General features: G+C 49.7%; 1 protein-coding gene across 7 annotated transcripts in view; it reads right to left on the bottom strand.

Annotated features, from left to right (window-relative positions):
* Positions 1-22648, bottom strand: part of AP2A2 (adaptor related protein complex 2 subunit alpha 2) — a 91222-nt gene that overhangs the window by 35970 nt on the left and 32604 nt on the right. For 4 of the 7 annotated variants that reach the window (XM_044749614.2, XM_044749618.2, XM_044749615.2 and 1 more), the window contains exons 3-6: positions 11040-11182; positions 9143-9336; positions 5811-5940; positions 2112-2213 (exon numbers count right to left, since the gene is read on the bottom strand). In XM_044749614.2, coding sequence (XP_044605549.1) covers positions 2112-2213; positions 5811-5940; positions 9143-9336; positions 11040-11182 — 569 coding nt within the window. The remainder of the gene's footprint in view (positions 1-2111; positions 2214-5810; positions 5941-9142; positions 9337-11039; positions 11183-22648) is intronic. The other 3 variants (XM_070488522.1, XM_070488521.1, XM_070488520.1) reach the window with 1 other exon arrangement.

The following is a 22648-nucleotide window of genomic DNA, read 5'->3' as shown; positions in this document are numbered from 1 at the left end:
CTTAAGGGTATTATGCTAAGCCAAATAAATCAGATGAAGAAAGACAAATACTGTATGTCTCACTCATATGCGGAAGGTAAACAAACAAACAAACACAGATAAGGAGAACAGACTGGTGGTCACCAGAGGGGAAGGGGGTGGAGGGGAGGGCAAAAGGGCTAAAGGGGCACATATGTACGGTGATAGATAAAAACTAGACTATTTGTAGTGAATATGATGCAGTCTACACAGAAGCTGAAATATAATAATGTACACCTGAAATTTACACAATGTTATAAACCAATATGACCTCAATGAAATAAAATAAAATAAAAAGTTATAACACATAATTGAGGGAAGTTAAGGACTATCTGAATAAATGGAGAGAGAAGCCATGGTCATAGATTTAGACTCAATACTTCAAAGATTTTAACTCTCTCAAAACTGACCTACAGATTAAAGGCAGTCCCAGTAGGATTTTGGGGGTGGGAGAAGAAGATAAGAGGACTTGCTCCTCTAGACATTAAGAATTACCCTCAAGCTCCAGTAACTACGACAGCATGTCACTGGTGCAAAGACGAACAGAAAAAGTGATGGAGCGAGGCACAGACACAACCCACTGGTTTATGACCAAGGTGGCACTGCAGAGTTGGCGGGAGGGACCTTTTTAGCAGTGGTACTGGGACAACTGGATGTCATTCAAGAAAAAGTATCACCACACACAGAAACCCAGCCCCCAGGTGGGTTGTCAATCTACATGTGAGCACTCAGAACAGGGACAGACTTCATAAATAGGACAGAGAAAGCACTAACCATAAAAGAGAGGATGAGTAAATCTGACTACATTAAAATGTAGAACTCTGATCACAGAAGACTTCATTAGGAGAGTCAAATGGCAAGTTAGAGAGTAGGACAAGATTTTTAAACAGAGTAGGTTGAACCATACAAAGCCACCATTTTTGAAGACCAATAATGGTTAAATGTTGCCAATTTTGTTTGGTTCAACATAATATAACCGACAAAGGGCCCATATCTAAAACATATACAGAACTTCTATAAAACAACGAAAAAGACAACTCCATAGAAAAATGGGCAAAAGACTTAACAGGTACTTCACAAAAGAAGATATTCAAAAAGCCAATAAATACACAAACTGCTCAACCTCCTTGATAATCAGGAAAATGCAGATTCAAATCACAACGAGATACTACCCTGCACCCAGAATGGTTAAAATCTCAAGGGCCAAGATGCAGCGTGGCGGAACCATCCACACTGCTGGGGACGGGGGGGGGAGGGGGGGTGCCAGCTGGCACAGCCAATTGGGGAGCTGCTCTGGCACTGTCTCCTCAAGGTGAAGAGCTGCTACCCCATGCCCCAGCAACACCACTTCTGGGGTACACCCGCCAGCACTTCATGTACATGTAGCCAAGAGACATCCACAACGTAGACAGCAGGATATTCATGACAGCCTCAGAGGAGGAACGAGCTAAGTGCTCGCCCAGAGACGAAGGATAAATACGTTGTGGTCTATTCATACGAATTCTACACAAACAAAGGAAGAACACACAAAACAAATGCGATTAATTTCACAATGTTGAGCAAAACAAGTCAAATACAAAAGAATATGTGCTGTATGATCCATTCACATAAAATTCAAAACAGTCAAAGCTACACGACAGGTTCAGGATGCAGAGTGAGGCGGTGAAGGAAAGGAACGCAGGAGTGAAGGCAGGCCAGGAGTGAAGGCCCCGCGGGGAGGAAACGGGCTCCCTGGGGCTCCTTGCAGTGGGAGGGCGAGGGTGGGCGGGAAGGGAGGGCCCCAGGGCACCCGCCCACAGCCGGCAGGGTGACACAGCAGGGTGACGGAGCAGGGCAATGTAGTAGTGCGCAGGCTCCAGAACACGAGCAGGGAGCTGCACTCTGTGCATTTCCTCACAGGGACAGGACATTCCTCAACTGACAAAAAGGCTGAGAGAAAAGCCAACCACTCTTAAGTTCAAGAGTAAATTCACTCTTGAATTTACAAACTGGGCCAAATATCTTGCATTCTAAAAAGTATACTAATATATTAATTACATAAAATAACTAAGACCAATACCCACCCTGAGTTCCTGTCCCCATCACAGACTTACTCTGCTTAATCTGGAGACGGCCAGAGAGACAGAGGTTTTAAACTCTTCTGGGTTCTTTTGTGCTAAGGTGGTGATGAGACTTGTGGCGGCAGTTACCACTCCCTGCAAGAAAACACACGACAACAGACATTTCCACTCCAGTCACACACCTGAAGCTGACCTCTTGTTTTCTTTTTTTTTTTCCTTCTTTTCCCCAAAGCACCCCAGTACATGGTTGTACGTATTTTTTTAGTTGTGGGTCCTACTAGTTGTAGCATATGGGACATCGCCTCAGCACGGCTTGATGAGCAGTGCTAGGTCCGCGCCCAGGATTCGAACCCTAGGCTGCCAAAGCAGAGCACGCAAACTTAACCATTCGGCCACAGAGCTAGTCCCTGACCTCTCATTTTAAATTCATTTTCCAAATAAAACTTTAAACTAAGAGCAACTTAGAGTAGTTAAACAAACTGGGCACCACGGCCACCCCAGAGACCCACTCTGATAGGCCCACAGGGGTCATAGAAATCGAAGGAGTACATATAGGTTGTTTTCTTTGAAAAAGTTCCTCTCTGAACACCGAGAAACCCAGCAAGGCTTTAGCCCAGACCCTGCAAGGTGACGGCAGCATGGGCGGCAGCAGCTCCAGGCCAAGTCACCACTTGCCCTATCGTCTTTTTCTGGGTTCAGCTCCCTGCCTGGCCCTGTGGTCAGCTGAGCTGGCTGCCCCTAACTGAAATCCTTCTTGTGTGGACTAGAGAGGAAGACATTGTCTTTAGACTCATTGAATCTTTACAAACCGGAAGTGAGAGTGTGGAAAACAGCAACTGAAAAAGCCCATTCTCCCCTTTCTGAAAAGTGGTCCAGGCCATGTCTCCGCCATCCTGGTCCCTGAAGCACCAGCAGGCCCGGATGAGACGCCCCCTCCCTGTGGAGCCCACACCCCGGCCTCGGCGCAGGTGGAGCCGTTGTTAAGTCCCAGGACAACTGGCAGTTACTCCCAGTAACTCACGGCTCATGGAGGAAGGTACTGGTTATGTAAGAAAGTCTTCTTGCAAATATGAAAAACATAAACGAAAGATAATTATCGACTGTGCAAATTCGAACAAAGCTCAGGAAACTTCACTCAGATCCGTATTTGATTGCTCCTGTCCCTCCTCCAGCCCCACTCCTGAGCGGGTGGGAGAGGGTGGCAGAGTTGCTGCAGCAGGAAGCAGACCGTGGGGTGAGTTCCGGTGCCTCAGCAGCCTCATCTGAGAGCTGTCCTGTGCTGCTCCTTTGGCTTTCTGATGAAAATGTGAAAGCCAGATTAAAGAAATGGATCCAACTGGCCTTACTGTCCATTCCTCGGCAGGCAAAGTAAGTGCCAACAGATTTCCCACCCAAACAGAGAACTTTAACAAACTCACTATTTGTAACATGCGCTAGATTTGTTAGGGCAGAGGGCATTCCCTGTGGCTCCTGGTGTCTGGGGCCCAGCCTGGTTCACCAGGAAGATGTACTAAGTCTCTATGGGATTAATCGAGCAGTCTTCTGACGAGAGTGAGTTGGGGCTCATGGACTACTCTCTGTGTCCCTGCAGGAGTCTTTGAGGAGAGGGCAGTGGGAGGGGGAGACTGAGGAGGCCCATACGGCCCATGGCTCTGTCCCTCTGGCCACAGTTGGTTGCCGGGGCAACTACAGCATCTCCTCAATGGTCCCCAGCCCCTCCCCTGCCCAGGCAGCCTTCTCCACAGGCAGTCCTCCTCCTCTGACTCATGCAGGGTCAGCACATCACAGCTCGCCCCACCCAACACAGACCTCTCCCCCGCGCCCCCACCCCCAGGGTCCCCCGCTGCTCTCAGCAGGGCAAACAGGAGCTCACTTGCTCTGGATGGGCAGCTGGAACTCTTACCAGGGATTCCTGACCTGGACACCAAAGAAAGCCAATTCTCAGGCCTTCTTCAGTGGCAAAGCCAGGAGGTGTGTGACACAGAAGCCATGCCACATGGAGGACAGCACCCAAGAGAACAGAGAACACATGCAGAGAACGTCAGGGATGAAGAAAGAGCTGAGCAGGAGCACAGCCTTCCTCAGTCTGGCTCTGATGCCCCCTCTACCTCTCCCACTTCAAGCTGGGTTCCCGGGGCCTACAACCAAGAAGGCGCCAAGCAGTGATCCTGGCAAACGTGTCGAGTACATGACAATACAAAAGCCAACCCAACAGCGGGGCCGCAGGATCACACAGTGTCAAAGGAGAGGAGCCCTGGTGGCCAGCTGAGTCGCAGCCTCCACCACACTGAAAAGCGCTCAGCTGAGGGCTTCAGCATCTGTCGGCCGTGTGGCTGTAGGAAGCTTCCTTGACCAGGCAGGAGTGATGACGACACGTGCCAGAATGCCACGAACCTTCACAAACTAGGTCTGCAGAGCGCACCATGTCAGGGGGAGCCTAGATACTAGCATGCACTAGCGGCCCAGCAACCCCATCCCAGGCCAACAGAGCAGACCAGGCCCTGCCTCCTCACCACCTCATTCACCAGCTCCTCGGTCCTAGGACAGCAGAATACCCAGCTCCAACCTTCGTCAACTCCTGGTTCAAGCCTGGATCTGTGCAAAGCCAGTTAATCCCTCTGAGCCTTGGTTTCCTCATGGGAAAATCTAGACAAGCCCCAACCCCTCACAGGGTCCCCCTGATGAGCAACTTGTGACCTGGTGCCTCACAGCCACCAGCTTGTCTTCCATGACTCCATGGGCAGAATCTGAACCTGACCATTCCAAGTGTGACCTAGCGTGCATGACTGGTGAGTGAAGACAGCAATTCCAACTCCTCCTGCCCAGGGCCGTCCCCTCTCCCTACAACACAGCGTGCAGGTGCTCAGCTCCACTCTGAGGAAGGGCTGCCCCTGTTCAGACACATCTGTTCCCAGTAAGCACGGGAATGATGATGGAGTGAGAGCTCAGAGGCTGTCACACTACAGCAAGCATGCTGATACAGCCACCAGCTCTCTCTGAATCTACAAGAGATGATCATTTATTTTTAAGTTTTTAAGGTAGATTTCTCTTCTCAGAAAAGGTGTAGTAACCAGATAACATACTCATAGCTGTCTACTCAGCAGGAAGATCTTTCTGTTTGTGTTGAATTTCAATTCTCTCATTTATATAACAGAATCCAGGCAGGACAAGGCCACCCCGTCCAACAATGCTTCTGCTTGACCCTGCCTCCAGTGTGGACAGGGCCTTGACTCATGTCTAACAAGAGCCACCAAAGCGCTCTACACCTCCCTGTCACCATCCATGACACAGGAAAGACAGTCGAGCCTGGCTTGTGGAGTGGCCATGCAGATTAGTGAGACTACATGCCAGAATTTAGGTCAGAACCTCAGGGCACCCCCACCAGAGCCCTAAACAAGGAGCAGAGAGGATGCCATGCGGGAACACCCTCACTGGACAGGGTGTTCCTAGAAGATGCTGATCTTTGTCTCATTCATCTGTGCGGCCCCAGCATGCAGGTCCTCCAGCGCCTGGCTATAGGGGGAGCCAGAGATCATGTCTGATTCCTCCTGTCCTCAGGAAGGGGAGCTCCTTGCCCCTAACTGCAGGCACTCACAGGCTCGACAGACTGAGCTATGTAAGTCTCCCCCTGGCATCATAAGAAATCACAGTGAGCTGTTTTCACAACGGCTATTCCAAAATAGGTTACTCAGTGGGGCGAGGGTGGACTCTGGTCCAGAGGCAAATATTTACCAAATGCTGGTCGTTGAGGAGGTGCACCACTCGGGACGTCCAGTCGCCCATGGGCACAAGGTCGGGAGACGTTCGGTACAAACGCAGCAAACACAGGGCAGCGCTCTGCTTCACACTGTCCATGGTATCCCTGAAAGACAGACCCCGGTGGTCATGCGAGAACAGTTGGCAGCCGCCATGCGCACCCAACAAGCCGAGCACAGCCCAGAGCTGCACCAAGGCCACTCCAGAGCAACCAAGGGACCAGAGGCGCACCAGTGGGGAAGGACACTGAGAATAAGCTTGCTTCAATCTCTCCACATGATCAGGCCCATGCCCATCTCCTGCAAGGGGTCTTCGTATGTACCGTGTCTGGACAGTGACGGACAATGACAACTGTCTGCTCTAAAGAGCCACCTCCACGGACTTCACATCAAACACAATCAACAGGAAAGAGTCCTGCCAACACAACTCTCTCACTGTTAACCTTATCACCTCTAAAATATCAGTTCTAACATTCTTCCCAACTGCTGAATATGACCTTGGCTATGCAGGCTGATCATATTCAACAAGCATTCCTCTTTAATTATTTGAATTACAGTATTTTTTTCTCACAATTCACTTAATAACACAATCAAAACAGAAAAGTGTCAGAGGGCTTTGCACTACCAGAGAACTCGGTGTCCACCTGGTGGCTTCCTCCCCTGCCTCCGAAACCACTATCAGGTGCCCTCCTCAGGTGCCCCACCTGCACCTGCCTTCACCCTGCACAAGCAGCAGAGGCAGCACCAGGTGCCCTCACGCCTCTCGCAGGGGCGACCGAGAAGAGTGGCAGCTCTGGGCTGGGAGCCCAGCATCCCAGAACTGGAGTGAGCACTGAGGGGCTGGGTCAGAACAACTGCAGACACCCCAGGAGAGGGCAGCTTGGAGAGCTTTCTGTTCTGGTTTTAATGCTAGTGGAGGGCACAGAATGTTTCCAATGCTCTGTTTATCCCTGCTCCTCCCTAACCCTAGGGAAACTCTGCTAAGCAACTGGGAAAGCGACAGGCCCACCAAGGAGTCCTCCAGTGGAGGCTGTCCAAATACGTCTGAAAAAGAAACAGCCAGCATCCTCAAGGCACTGACGGAATCAGTGGGGGCTCTTGTTCTGTCTGGAGAGAAGACAAGGGTTTGGGTCTATCTTTACCATCTATCTGCCTTTGGGATTTTTTATTCCTAAATGAGTCCAAACTAACATGAGAAACCCCCAAACCACCCCCAATTCTATTCCAAAGAAAAATTACTTTAGGAAAAAATTCTCTTTCGGATGCAAACACCCCTGGGGAACAGAAGTAGATACCTGTCCCTCCCTCTGGCCCCAAGCTGGCCTCATAAGGAGCAGCAGGGCAGCCACGGCCTCCAGGCCTCATGGCAGAACCTCAAGCCCACTCTGCCAAGCTCCCTTCCGCGCAGGTACACTGACAAGACCATCCTGGGTGTCTGCTATCTGTGCCACCCAGTAACACACGGCTTTGGCTTACAGTAGCCAGTTTGTTTCTATGCTTGCAGCTACGAGTCCTGACTAATACAGGAGGGCCAACCTGACCACCGTTCCCACACTGCTCCAATGCCTTCACAGAGAGCCACTCTCGGTAAGAAGGTTCGAGGAGAGGGAAGTCAACATGTGACATCCAATGGGGGGACTGGGGGATCCCTGCCTACTTTGTTTCAATTCCGTCTCCAGCTGAGGGCCCAGAGCCCAGTCCCTGGACAGCTTCTCTTTCTGAGCGCCAACTGAATCCCAGCATAAAAGGCGCCCTATCATTCCTCCCCAACATCCCGGTTCTGGTGACATGACCTTTACTTTGTACAACTAAGCTGTAACAATATGCTCTCCTCTGCACCCACCATCCTTCTGCTACTCGGCCCCATCTCTGGGCCCCAGCACCCTGAGCACTTTAGTATCAGTCCTCTATTAGTGACCTGGATTTCAAGAGTTGGTAATTTTCTTCCAGTAAGGCTCGTGGGTGCCACACTATCTAGACTTTTTGGTGTAGAACACCGGCCTACAACCTTGACTCCAGCAGGATGACTCGGCTGGGCCCAACACCAGGTCCCACAGGCCTTCTAACTTGCAGACATGGCTCAACTGTCTTCCTGCTGCAGGATTCTTTGCTTATCCTTCCATTTCAATATTCGTCCAGCCTGTGTTTCAATGCACATCCTCCTGTGTCCTTTCAATCTGCAGTGGTGGTCCATCCTTTATTTCAGGGAAATGTTCTTGAATTATCTGAATACTTTTCAGAGATTACCTCTGTTTTACATTTCATTCATCCAACAGATATTTATCAAGTACTTACTATGTACCAGGTATTGTTCAAAATGCTGGAAATAAAGCAAAAGCCATGGCAGACAAAACCCTCAGACCCCAGGGAGTTTGGGACAGCACCTCAAGCCCTCTCCAAAATGGACAAAATGGTTGTCCATTTTGACAACCAAACATGCTGAGACTTTGCCCAAGGTCCCCTGGGGCAACACTGCCGGCTGAGAACCATGGGTCTAGACCCACTAGCACTAATGAGGTGTAGGCGAGTTTTCTGACAACCCCTCCTTGCTGCTACACACCCCACACCCTCGACCCCTGCCATAGCATCCACCTGAGGCCCATCTGCACTTTCCATAGATAGAGGAACTGGAGTTGCCAGATCCTGGTCTGTCTGCGCACTGGCAGTCATCCTGGAGGACCAAGTCCTGAGTCCTGATGAAGTGCCCTAGATGGAGTCCCTTATTCAGCCAGGAGTGCTGCCCGGTGTAGGCTCTGGGTTAATTTTTTAACTCAGCAGAGCATCCTGGAACACAAAGTGGGGCCCTGTTTCAGCCGTGACCCGTGGCACAGAGGGCCCGGCACTAGCTGAAACTCTTCCAGAGCTGCCTGCTCAGCCCCACTCAGCTTCTCTCCAAATGAAAGGAAGTGGGAGGTAGGTTACTAAGCATTCTCAGGATTTGGGTGCTTGTCCTTAGTAACGCTTCTGGGAAAGGGCAAGAGCAGCCATGCCACACCACAGAACAACTGTTCCTTCTTCTTTGGCCCTATGTGAGGCTGAAGCCCCTCCGTGGTTGGTTGGTGGTTGGCAGGGTTTGGCTTTCTTCTCTAACCCACTTTAAAATCTCAGTGGTCCTGGGGGAGGGAAGGTCTGGCTGGACCTCACCTGACATCTAAACTCGTAGTTCTAGATCCAACTTTCAACTGTCTCACGTCACCCCCACTAAAAACGATGGGAGATTAACTTACTTTATAAATTCTTTAAGTAGTTACATATTTGATTTATTCTACATGAGAGATACATATTTTTAGCACATCACAAGACACATACCCAGCTACGAGGATTTTAGGAATCTCCCCGGCAAACGCCTCAGCCATCTCTCGGCTGCCCACGTTGGCGATGCAGTGCAGGGCCAACCCCATGAAGGTGGGGTTTCGACTAGCCAGGTCATTCTTGATGGCATTGTTGATCAAGCGGATCAGCTCACTGTTAGAGTTCACCAACACAGAGATGAAGAGATATCCCTGGGTTCCAGAAAGACAAGAGAACAGAAAGCTCATGACAATCTAACTCCACATGGGTGCTGAGATACCTTGAGGACGACAACGCAGACACTTCCAGCCTTCGGTGAGCCTCCAGCAGTATTCCAATCTGCTCAGCATACTGCTGTCAGACTCATGCCACCTGCATGTTAATAAAAACACCAGTTCTGTTACAGAAGCAAAGTCTCTGCTTCCGATTCTGCCATGGGACAGTCCTTCAGGATGAATCTAAGAGGCATTTAGTCAGATGTCCCCACGAGAATCAGACATCTTGGTCCTCCCCCAAGTCACACTCACTTATCTGTGGTGACACGTCTGAGTGCCCTGTACTCACCGCTATCCTGAACAGGATGGGAAGGGGCCTTCAGGCAAAGGGCCTGCCTTGGCTGTAACTAAGAAACTATGGAGATTTCCAGAAACCCAACTGACTGCTGTCTTCCCCTCTCCTGAATCTGTCTCTGTGTCCCCAGCTTCCCCTCACCACCCAGGCCAAACTCCAGTGACACTGTCCACGCCCTCCCCACACGGGGACATAGTGATTTTCTCAAGACTCGTCTGATCACTGACCAGGCAGGTTAAACCCCTGCCCAGCTTCCTGTCAGCCTCAGGAGCAAGGCCCCATCCATAAGCCTACTCCTGCTCTCCATTCTGGCAGCTGCTGCCCTTTCAGCTCTGCACTCCCACGCACGTGCCCTTGGCAGGGTGCCACTTGCTCTGTCTGCCCTCATCCCCCAGCTAACTCCTTGCTCTCAGTCTCAGCTCAGGACACCCTCCCCAGGGAGCCCCCCCTACAGCCACCCCCTCCTCAGGGTCCCAGAGGGTTCTGCACGCCTCCTTCCCCAAGCACTGGCCACAGCTGTAATTCTCTATTTCCCGCACTGTCTGATGCCATCTCCCCGCTGGACAAGAGCAGGGCCCATGACTGCTTTTGATCACTGTGTCCCCAGGGGTCTCCCCAGCACTTTGCTTGGTCCATGGCAGACTCTCAATAAACTCTTATTGAGTAAATACCAATAGTTAACAAAATTCCTGGGGCATCTAGGGTATTTTTTCACTTTCTGTAGTTAAATTTTTGGACAAATAGAGGAAAATGGTACTTTGTAATACTGGAGAAAACATACAGAAATAATGTTACTCCAACAGGATGCAGGACTGAAATTACAAAGCCAGAGAGGCTTCAGGAGCTGGGCACAGCACTGTCTAAGAAGGTGCTGGGAGCTGGGAGCGAGGCAAGGGCACACCCATCTGGAGCTCTAGGTCTTAAACCATGGAGGTATGGTGCCCATTTCAGAAACAGAAAGTTGTACAAGGGGCCAAGGCAAAGTGATCTGCAACAGTGCATCAGCCAGGTGCTGTAGGAAAGGACACGCCCCTCCATCCCTCTGAGGCGGACCTCATGGGAAAGAGCCGCACCCAAGGCACCAGGACATCACAGCTGGACTTCGTGTAGGCCATCCAAACCCACAGGAAACTCCCAGCCTGGATGGAAGCCATAGAGAAAGAACAAGAAAAGAAATGGCCACCTGATCAGAAGAACCTTACCCAGGATGCCTGGAGCACGGTGGACAGTGGGAAAGGGGAGTGAGGCCCCAGCCGCCTCAGGTATCAGCACCTGGAGCTCCGTGGGTGGGACAGGCGTCCTCAGTACCATCCCGCCCCAGCCCCAGCCCTGCAGCCACACTCACAATCTGCTTCTCCGTGTATCTGTTGGAGCTCAGCAGGTTCACGGCCTCCATATGTCCAAAGTCAATGTCGTGACCCAAGAGAAAGATGAAGAGCAACTTGCAGACGTATTTTTTTTTACTATAGCCATCAAGAGCCTTGTCACCTACGGAAAAGGTGGGTGAGGCAGGGAAAGCAGAGAACTCATCAGCAGGAAGCATATGAGCCAACCTCCAAAAGAGAGGCAGCTAGGCCCCTGGGCAGACGCACCACAGACAGTATGGGGCATGAATGATATTTTCTAACCGGGTGATACACATCAGAATCCACATGTTTGGCTTCCCTTAAAAAACAGAAACCAGAACACATGGCAGCAAGAGTTCTGCCCTCCCAGGACAGCCCTCGGCAGGTGCAGTTGGGCCAGGCCCGGGCCTCACCCCACACTGCCACAATCCACCAGGGCCCCGGGAGCAAGCCCGACCTTAAACCAGCACGTTACTCTTTAAATGTTTATCAATTTAGGCAGATGCACATACTCTAAACAGTCTTCCATTTCACACCAGTTTCAGGACAAATCACCCACTCACAGAGCTCACACACAGGGGATGAGAAGGGCGTCTGCATCTTCACCCAACCCAGGCTAACGGAGCACCACACTAGAGGTGCTGGCAAGGTGGACTCCAAACAGGTCGCTGGCAGAATATAAAACGTCATTTTAAAAAGGACCACTGCCATTTCAAATACCAGAAGTTACTATTTCACCTGAGAAGTGTAAGATATTCCTTAGAGTCAATCTCTAGAGACTGTAGAGGTGACAACCAGAAAGGGTGGTCATCTTATTAAGCTAGTCTTATGGGGACACTGCTGCCACAGTATGAAGGGCCCATGTAGGACACAGGAGAAGCAGAAGATGATGACACAATGCTCCTCATTAGTAAGGGGTCGGGACACTCATGTTCCATGAACGAGCACTGGCAGACCTCAAAGAACTGTCTAGAAGAAAGAGCCCCCTGCCCAAGATTTCATGGGGAGACAGTTGATTATGTGTCAGCCAGGCAGTTGGACACCTTACCTTGAGGAGCTCTGAGAACACTCCCTCCCTTTCACCAGCAAACTGACACACAATTTACTGACCAAACAATATAAAAGCGGACCAGGCCTGGTTCCCCCAAGGACCCACTATTCGCTCATCTGATTGCTGTGCCCGAGAAGGCCGGCTCTGTCACTTCCTGGCTGGAACACATCCCCGTCAACTGTGGGAAATCGTCGGCAGGTGGGGGGCATGCAGCCCACCATAGCAGCAGCCATCCCCTAACTCCTACCCACCTAGCTGTCCTTCAAGAACCGGCCCAGATTCCATTGTCTTCTGGAAGCCTCCTTTGACAATCAAGTCCAAAGTACCACCCCAGGGCCGGCCCACTGGCATAGTGGATATGTTCGCAGGCTCTGCTTCAGCGGCCCAGGGTTCGCAGGTTCGCCTCCCAGGTGTGGACCAACATAGTGCTCATCAAGCCACACTGTAGCGGCCTCCCACAAACAAAGTAGAGGAAGACTGGCACAGATGCTAGCTCAGGGACAATCTTCCTCACACTCACAAAAAACTACTGCCCCAGGCCAGTCCCAGGGGTCTAGTGGTTAAGTTTGGCATGCTCCACTTCAGTGGCCCAGGTTTGGTTTCTGGGATAGGACCTACAGCACTCGTCACCAGTCATGCTGTGGCAGCAACCCAAATACAAAAGAAAAAGAGGAAGATAGCCAGCAGATGTTAGCTCAGGGCGAATCTTCCTCAGCAAAAAATAAACAACAAAAAAAGTACCACCCTACCTCCTCTCACCTCCTAGAGACAGGTCCCTGCTCCTCAGTTAGAGCACGTTTTAGAGGGAAACCCAGCAGTGTGAGAGGAGACAGCAACAGCCCAGTCAGAGTGACCTTTAGGCAGATGGCCAGGGAGGCACAGGGGTGCTTTCCCTGAAGCACCATGGCTGGTTTCTGCTCCTGCAGGACCCCAAAGGCAGGGTCCCTCCTACAGCCCTTCCCAACACTGGGAGACTCACAGGGGCACACATTTAAAGGTTAGGCCCACAGAAAGGGAGGCTGTGGTGAGGGCAAGAACAGTCAAGCATCTCTCAGCCCTGACAGTGCCATGACACGGGGTAAATGCCCAGGCCCAGAAGGCAGTGTGGGCACTCACAAAGCATTGAGGAGGGCTGGAGACCGACCTGGGTCCTAGCCAGAGTGGAGACGACAGGGGACCCCGCCTGAAGCCAGAGCACCAAAGGGGCTACATCCTCAGTGAGGGGGTGGCAGGGGAACCTGCACTTGCAAAGGGAACCGAAAGGGAGACTGGTCTGTCGGTGCCACAGCTCAGTGCAAACAGGGAAAAGTAACAGTCCCCGAGAATACGTGGCCCAGATCTGCTCTCCCTCAGGGCTGGGCCCCCCAGAGTTGCAGACACACAGCTGGCTCCCTCTGTCGAGGCACCTCCTCCAGGTGCCTGCCCCAGTTTGACTCTTCCTCATCTAAGGTGCTCCTCACCTGCTCAAGAGTGACCCCTGAGGAAGCCTTTCCTCTTCATTGATTGCATCCAAATGAGGCCCGAGCCCTGAGTCCTCCCTTCAGAACGGTTCTCTTTCTCATCAGAAACTGTGCGGCTGGGCGGGCTTCCTCCATCAAGCAGCTCCCATGAAGACTCAGGCCTGAGGGCTGGAGGCACCATCACTTCCCGGGACATATGCCGGCATCAGGCTGGGGGCTCCCGCAGAGCTTCGGCTGGGTCTAGGGGGCGCTCACTGCAGGCTCGCCTGCTGGACCTGAGGTTGATGGTGACCCCACTGCTTTGTCTGGCAAGTTTCAAACCATCAACCCTCCCAGACCTGGCTTCTCAGCAGCACGCATCTGTGAGGGCTGCAGACTAAGAGGAGGGCCACCTCTGAGTTTGAGAATGACGTCATAATGCATCCTGCCTCAGGCACACCTCACACACTCTGAAAACCCTCCATCAGGGCAAGGAGAGCCACCCCAGGCACTCTGTGCCACTGCTCCAAGGGACAGCACTTGCACTTCAGACTCAGTGGAAGGCCTTGAAAACAAAAGCCTGCTCGTTTCTGTCAAGAAAGTGTGTTTGCTAGCTCCACCTGCATTCACCCGGCACATCCCCAGCACCTACCACCTATCTACCTCGGGAGCAAGGCCCAGGCAGAGTGCACAAGAAACCCCTTCCATGTGCATGAGGAGCCCAGCATCCTGACAGCCCTCCACAGGGCACTGCTGGGCCTGGCTCTTCATTCTTCAGGAGCCCAAGCCAGTCTCCCAACTGCAAAACTCACTGTCAGGACACAGAGGGTCCTCAAGCCAGTGGTCAGCTCCAAACACACCTCCACAATGCTCGGGCCCAGGGCAGAACCCCTCTGCGCCTTTCCTTCACAGCTGTCTCCAAAAGGAGCACTGAGGGACACGGGTGCAGGAAGGGGCCTGCCCGCAGTTTGGGGTGAAGATGGGAGGAGCTCTGTGGTCCCACAGTGACCTCTCGGCCCCACCCTGGCCATAACCTTCCCACAGCCCTCTCAACACGACCCTAGCAGCCAGATAGGTTCCTGCCCACACCAACATCCAGATTTGCCCAGCAGCCCCACACAATTTGCCTGTGGATGGGGGAGTTCCTGCCCTCTGCATGCCCCCAACTCTGCACCCTGGCCAAACCAGTGACAACCTTCTCTGCCCTCTGAGCTTCTCTGCTCTCCAGCTGGCTCACCTACCCGCCCTGGTCCAGGAAGAGGCCTCCAGATTTGTTCTCCTGGGAGCTCTCCTTCAGCCCCAGGCCACACCGCCCCCTTGTATCTTAGTCACTCTTACCAGAGCTCAGTAATTCTTTACAGTAAACATCCCTAACTCTGACTGTGGTTTCTCTCTCCTGACTGGACCAGACTGAGACAGTCCTTAAAATGTTAGTTTCAATATTGGGCTAGAATTGTTTTTTGATTCCACTAATTTCAAACTGTTAACCAGAGCCTTTTCTGAGCTGTAAATGGGGATGATGGTAGTGACACCCATATCCCTGCTTGGGAAAGCTGGCCACAAACTACAAATGCATCCTGACTGAGGATCAGGGTCCAGGCTGTGTCCTGGGGTTCCTCAACTTCTCTAAGGCCCACTCCTCACTGGGCCGTTAAGGAAATGAAGCAGGACACTGCTCCAGGGGCTTAGTGGCACCTGGAACAACGTGAGACCACCACTGAAGCTAATGAGGACCATATTTCACAGGCTCTTGAGATGCATGCTGGTTTCAGAATGTGAAAAATGTGAAAAAAAAATCTTAGAATGACTAAAACCTGATTTTTTTCTTTTTTGAGGAAGATTAGCCCTGAGCTAACATCTGCCGCCAATCCTCCTCTTTTTACTGAGGAAGAGTGGCCCAGAGCTAATATCTGTGCCCATCTTCCTCTACTTTATGTGGGACGCTGCCACAGCATGGCTTGATAAGCAGTGCATAGGTCCCCACCTGGGATCCAAACCGGCGAATCCTGGGCCACTGAAGAGGAGCATGCAAATTTGACAGCTGCACCACTGGGCCAGCCCCATAAAACCTGATATTTTTACAACAAAATATCAAATAGATAAAACACAAGACTGGAGAGTGGGCTGGTCACCACAGCATCTGGACACATGGACATGCTTCCTCTTCCTCAAGTGCCGAGGCCAGAGGGAATGATAGGCGCCCTTGACAGTCACCCGCCATCTGGGTCAGAGCCAGGTCGGCCCTCTGCACCCCACATGACGGGGCTCCCCAGCACCTGCCGCTCCTGCTTTGTTCCTGCCGCAGCCTGGGACCACACCCCGGCTCTAGCACCAGTTAACCTAATAACCACCCACTCGTCACTCATGCTTCTCAGGCCCCATCCTGACTCTTTAACAGTGGCTATGGTCAAAAATAGTCCAAGATAACCCCTTTTTAAGAATAGGGAAAGGTAGCCAGCCCAGTGTCTGTAAGCTTTGCTTATGACTCTAGGAGGCCTCAGGCTGACACAAATTTGCCATTTGTGCCTTAAGGACAGGACCCCTGTGCTAAACACAGACATGGCCCCCAGACACATAGGTTTCTAAACCTCTAGCCTCTACCAGGGTTTGGGAGGTCACACATGCACCCACATAAAGGTGCGGAGAGGGCTCCTAGCCCACTGTGAGAACTGAGCCTGACCACCCCGAGTCAGGCCCTACCCTGCCAACGAAGTGTTCTCATGTGACAACTAAGACGCTGAGAATAATCTCCAGGTCTCCGCACGATGCAGGAATAACTTTCTGTCACTAGGAAAAGGTGACCAAGACCCAGACTCTTCTGGATGATTTCTAGGCTGTGACCCTTTTTTCACCCTTCCTCTCACAGAGATGGGTGCTCAACGCATCTTATTCTGTTCAAAGAGGTAAAAAGGATAAGACACCAAGGGCAGACAGGAAGTCCCCTGCTTCTGCACTGTGCTGGTACCACTGCCTCCAAGGCTCCCCTCACCCCATGTCAGGTAAAGTGCCCCCTCCTCTGTGAAATGTCTCACAACGGCTGGTTCCAGAGTATTGCCTTCCCTCCCCAGTGTCCCCACAGACCCGGGGCATGTTCTTCACTCTCTATAAAGCTCAACTGATTTTAGCTGTTTAAAAAGGGAGATGTGAATTAAAACCACAAGAAGGTACCACTATAGTCCCAGTAGAGTAACTAAAATTTAACAGATTAACCATAGTAAGTGCTGGCGAGGCTATGGAGGAACCGGGACTCTCACAGGGCTGCTGGGAAGCATGATGGTGCAGCCACTCCGGAAAACAGTGTGGCTGTCTCATAAAAAGTAAAACACACACCTTCCATATGACCCAGCCAGTCCACTCCTAGGTATCGACCCAAAAGAAATGAAAATACACATCCACACTCTGACTTGCACACCAATATTCACAGCAGCTTTACTCACAACAGTGGAGAACTGGGAAAAACCCAAATGCCCATCAACTGGTGAGTAAAGCACGCTGTGTGGGAACCAATCACTGACACCCGTGACGTGAACAAACCCTGAAAGCACTGTGCTCACTCACAGAAAGTGACGCAGAAGACGCGACGCCACACAATTCCTTTCACATGAAATTTCTAGAAACAACAAAACCATAGTGACAGAAAGCAGATCAATGGCGGCTGGGGAAGGTGGTTAAGAGCAAAGGGGCACCAGGGGACATTCTGGAGTGCTGGAAACGTTCTCTATTTCGTCTGTGGTGCTGCTGGCTGCATGAATACATGCATTTGCCAAAATTCAAAGTGCACGCTTAAAACGAGTGAATTTTATTTCAAACATACTGTATCTCATAAAGACACTTTTTAAAAATTACTCCGTCAAAATATTCCAGGAAAAAAAGAAGAGCAAAAGATGAAAGCACATTACAAAATGATGGAAACTGGTAAAGCTGGGCAAGGAACACCTGCAAGAGAACAGTATAATAAACCCCCTGACATGTAAGCTTTCATGTTTCCTCAGTAAAAAGTTCTGGGTTTTTAAAGTCTTTCTACACCTACAATAACATACATTCTTTATGGGAACTTTTTCTATTCATCTCTGTAGCCCTCGTGCCTGGAACTTAGTGAATACCGCCAGCAGTTATTTAGCAAATCCATGTACGCCATCTGGTCAACTTCTGAAGACAATCAATAGCAGGAAATTACCATATCTCTGCTTACATACAACACAACAGTTTTTCTCTGCAGGTTTCAAAGTTGAGGGTATGCCAGTTAATGTCATCACAACTACACCATTCCACCTCAAAATTTAGTGGCTACACAACCAGCAGGGATTTTTTGCTCAAGAGACTGCAAGTCAGCCGGGGCTTGGCTGGGGCTGCCTTCACCACCCTAGTCACCCGAGTTGCATCTGGACCTGCTCTGTGTGTCTCCCAGCCTCCCGACCCAGCCGCAACCCAAGCATGTGCTTCTCACGGAGAAGATGGGAAATGAGCAACCCCCCTTCAAGTTTAGGTTTGCGAGTGGCACACAGACACTGTCTCCATCCCACAGGCCATGTCACATGACCAAGCCCCACCTCCTTCCTCAAATGATAGCGCTCACCAGGGGAACCACTGGCCTCCAGCTTTCTTGACGGCAAGGTTTTTATCTATAGATGCAGCTCTCTCGTGTTCCTGGGACTACCGAAGTTTTACCATGCTTTGTCTGTTTGCTAAGTATTTTACTTCTACATGTATTTTTAATTTCACAAACATTATTATACACAGAGATTGTGTAAATTTACCTACGTATCTACCACTTCTTTCCTTCTTTTCTGTATCTATTTTTCATGTGGGATTATTTTGCTTCTGGTCTGAAGTAGATCAGAATTTCCCTCAGTATGGGCCCTCTGGTGAGAAATTCTCTCCATTTTTGTCTGAAAAGGGTCTTTTTTAGTTTCACTCTTAAAAGACCTTGTTGCTAGGTAACGGTTCCAGTGGGCTGTTATTTTCCAGCATTTGAGTTTTCCATGTGGTTCCACCTCCCTTGTCACTGGGAGAAGCCAGCTGTCAGCATACATGTCGCTCCTCTGAAGACAGCCCACCTTTTTGCCTCTGTGGCTACTTTTAAGCTTTCCTCTCTTTGGATTTATACATTTTCACAATAATGTGTCTACGTGTAGATTTCATTTTATTTATCTGAACTGTTTGCTGAATCTGTGGTTTGGTGAATTTCCTGAATTCTTGAAAGTTCTCGGGCCCACCATTCCTCCTTTCCCTCTGGACACCAATGAGGCCTTCCAGACCCTTCCCCACACCCCATGTCTCCCACCCACTCTGCAGTTTGCCCTTTTGTCCTCCATCTGGGCCACGTTCAGGAGAGGGATTTTTCTCACCTATCTTTCAGAACATTAAATCTCTCTCCAACCATGTCTGTCATTATGTCTGGCCATTGAGTCCTTCCTTTTGATTACTGTGTCTCAGTTCTAGAACTTCCATCTGATCAATTTCAAAATCTGCTGTGTCTACAGTTGGCAAGTTTCCTACTGAAATTTTCAAGTTTGCCTTTTATCTCTTTAAAAATGGTAAAGCTGGGACTGGCCCTGCAGCCGAGTAGTTAAGTTCGCGCGCTCCGCTCTGGCAGCCCAGGGTTTCACCGGTTTGGATCCTGGGCGCAGACACAGTACCGCTTATCAGGCCATGCTGAGGTGGCATCCCACACAGCACAACCAGAGGCACCCATAACTAGAATATACAACTATGTACTGGGGGGCTTTGTGGAGAAGAAGAAAAAAAAAAGAAGACTGGCAACAATTGTTAGCTCAGGTGCCAATCTTTAAAAAAAAAAATGGTAAAGCTAGTTCTCTACCATAATCTGAATCCGGTGTCAGAGGTCTTTGTGATTCTGTTTCTGCTGTCTCTGCTGGTTCTTGCTCATCACGTCTTGCATCTCTGTGTGCCTGATTATCTGTGACTGCATGATGGACATTATATGTGAAAAATTATCTGTAGGAATCATTTGCAGCCTACAATGACAATATCTTCCTCCAGAGAAGCCTGTTTTTCTTACCTTAGTTTAAGTTCAAGGCTTGAGGTTCTGCAGAGCATCCAGAGGTTAGAAGCCCAGCTGCAAGTCTATGACAGGACGGGCTCACTTCCACTTCACTCTTGCCCTAAGGGCACTGCCTTGGAGGGCCTCAGTCTAAAGTGGAAGGGGGTCTCTACTTTGGTGGGCTCTGGGCTTTGACTTTTCTCCTTCTAGACCAGAGCTACTCAACCTCAGCACTTTGACATCTCAGGCCAGATAATTCTTAATGGGGGGCTGTAAGGTGTTTAGCACCGTCCTGGCCTCCACCCACCAGATGGCAGTAGCACACCCCATCCCTAGTTCTGACAACCAAAAATGCCTCCAGGTCTTGCCAAATGTCTCCTGGAGGGCAAAATCACTCTGATGGACAACCACCCCTACAGACTTCCAAGGTCATCAAAAATAGAGCTCTGTTTCGTAGCTGTTTCTTTGGGATTACCAAATGCTCTCAAGGCACAAACAGCTGAGTGCTGCACTTGCTTCCGTGGGCACTTTCCTTCTCCCACATAAGGCCCAGTGATTCTTTTTTCTTGTCACTCTATGATGCTTCAAGACTTTTTTAAATCCTGTGTCTCTTTTTAAGTTGTTTTCAGTGGAAGAGTTGGTCTAAGTCTGCATCACTGTCCAAAGTGGCAGCTTCTAGCCACACACAGCTACTAAGCAATTGACTGTGGCTGGTCTGAACTGGGTGTGCTCTAAGTGTAAAACACACATGAAACTTCGAAGACTTGGTGTGAAAAAATGTAAAACATCTCAGTAAGTTTTTTTTATTCATTACACATTGTAACGATAATATTCTAGGTATATTGAGTTAAATAAAATACATTAAAATTAGTTTCATCTGCTTCTTTTTACTTAACATGGCTACTAGAAGATGTGGAATTAGGTGTGTGTGTGTTTGTGACTTGCACTATATTTCTACTGGACAGCACAGATCTAAATCATCTCAGCTACCATAACGGGAAGCTCCCCAGGGCACACTCTCTGAGGACAAGGTTTTCTCTTGTCTGCTACCATTCAGGGCATACACATGCTCAATAAACACCAGCTGGTGAACAGTAAGAGGGAGCCTCCTGCCCTATCTAGGCAGCCTTAGCTTAGACAGGCATGAAGGCGAAGAAACTAAAGTCTTGTTTGTCCCAAAACATTTATACAGACGCTTTGAAGATTACCATCGAAGGGCAATGACCTCTTTTTATAATAACAACATGATTAACATTTGTTAGGCTCTCACTTTCTGCTGAGGAATTTATATATATTTCTGCATATAAACACAACTAGTGAAGCAGACACGGACTCTCCCTTCAACAAGGGACTGGAGCTGCCAAGAGTACGGCCAGCGACAGGGGTTAGCTTTGTCAGGTTCTGCCTTCCTCAGCTTTCAAGGGGGCAGGACAAGGGCTCAGCCCCATTCCCACCCAATGCCAGACTCCTCTAAGAGGCAATCTTCACTCCAAAGCTCCCTAATGGGCCAGTGACAACTTCAGCAGACCAGCATCTCCATCTGAGGCTTCCCTGCTCTCTCTGACCCTGCTTCCTCCCTCTACTTTTCACTGGTGGTCCTCTCTAATCAATCTTCATCCTCTAATCCCATCTCAGGGTCTGCTGAATGGAGAACCCAGCCTGAGATAATCAGTACCCCATTTTACAGCTGAGAAAAAGATGCAGAAGAGTAAGTAACTTGACAAAGTGACACAGCAAATAAGCATCACTGGGGCGGGGAAATGAATCTGGGGTAGTCGGGGCAACTTCATTCTTCACCACCACGTCATGGTCCCTCCCTTTTAGAAGCAATGAAAGTTATAGACACCTCACCAGAGAAGATGTACAGATGGCAAATAAGCACAAATAAACTCCACGTCACATGTCATCAGAGAAATGCAAATTAAAACAGCAGTAAGATGTCACTACACACCTACCAGTGTGGCCAAAATCCAGACCACTGACAACGATAAATGCTGGTGAGGATGCGGAGCAACAGACACTCTCCTTCTCTGCTGGAGGGATTGCAAAGCAGTACAGCCACTTTGGAAGACAGTTTGGTGGTTCTTAACAAAACTAAAATGCTCTCACCACACGATCCAGCAATCACACTCCTTGATATTTACCCAAAGGAGCTGAAAACTTACATCCACACAAAAACCTGCACACAGATGTTTATAACAGCTTTATTTACAATTGCTGAAACTTGGAAGCAACCAAGATGCCCGACAGTAGGTGGATGGATAAACTGTGGTCCATCTAGACAGTGGAATATCATTTAGCACAAAAAAGAAATGAGCCATCAAGCCATCAAAAGACATGAAGGAAACTTAAATGCATATTATTAAGTGAAAGAAGCCAATCTGAAAAGGCCACATACTGTATGATTCCAACTTTATGAAATTCTGGAAAAGGCAAAACTACAGAGACAATAGAGAGACCAGTGGTTGCCAGGGGTTATCGGAGAGGGAGGGACGAACAGGCGGAGCACAGAGGACTTTTAGGACAGTGAAACTACTCTGCGCAACACTGGAATGGTGGACACGCGTCATTATACATTTGTCCAAACCCACAGAATATGTAACAGCAAGAGTGAATACTGATGTAAACTGTGGACCTTGGGGTGATGACGACATGTCAACGTAGGTTCAAGCACTGTAACGAACTTCCCTCTCTGGTGGGGGATGGTGATACTGGGAGGCTGTGCGTGCATGGGGGCAGGGGGTATACAGGAAACTTCTGCACCTTCCTCTCAGTTTTGCTGTGAACCTAAAATTGCGCTAAAAAAAAATAAAGTCTTTATTATAGAAGTCTTTGTTAAAAAAAAAATTAATGAAAAATTTTTCTAAAAGCAAGACAAGTTATAGACACCACCCCCACCCTCAAAAAAACAAATATATATATAAGCAAACCATTTCACATACAATTTCAGGAGTTTCACAGACCATCTAGAGGATCTTTGGACCTGGTTAAAAATATTAACCATATTACTCTCCCTAGGGCTCAACAGGGGATATACCAGTTAGTAACAGCTCAAATCCCACTTGTTTTTGCATCACCTGATAAAGCAGGATATCCATTCTCAAGCCCTGAAAA

Source organism: Equus asinus, chromosome 17, assembly GCF_041296235.1.
Source record: "Equus asinus isolate D_3611 breed Donkey chromosome 17, EquAss-T2T_v2, whole genome shotgun sequence".
In the NCBI taxonomy this organism is placed as follows: Eukaryota; Metazoa; Chordata; class Mammalia; order Perissodactyla; family Equidae; genus Equus; species Equus asinus.
Note: the sequence above shows the minus strand (reverse complement) of the source record. Positions and strands in the feature narration are given on the sequence as shown.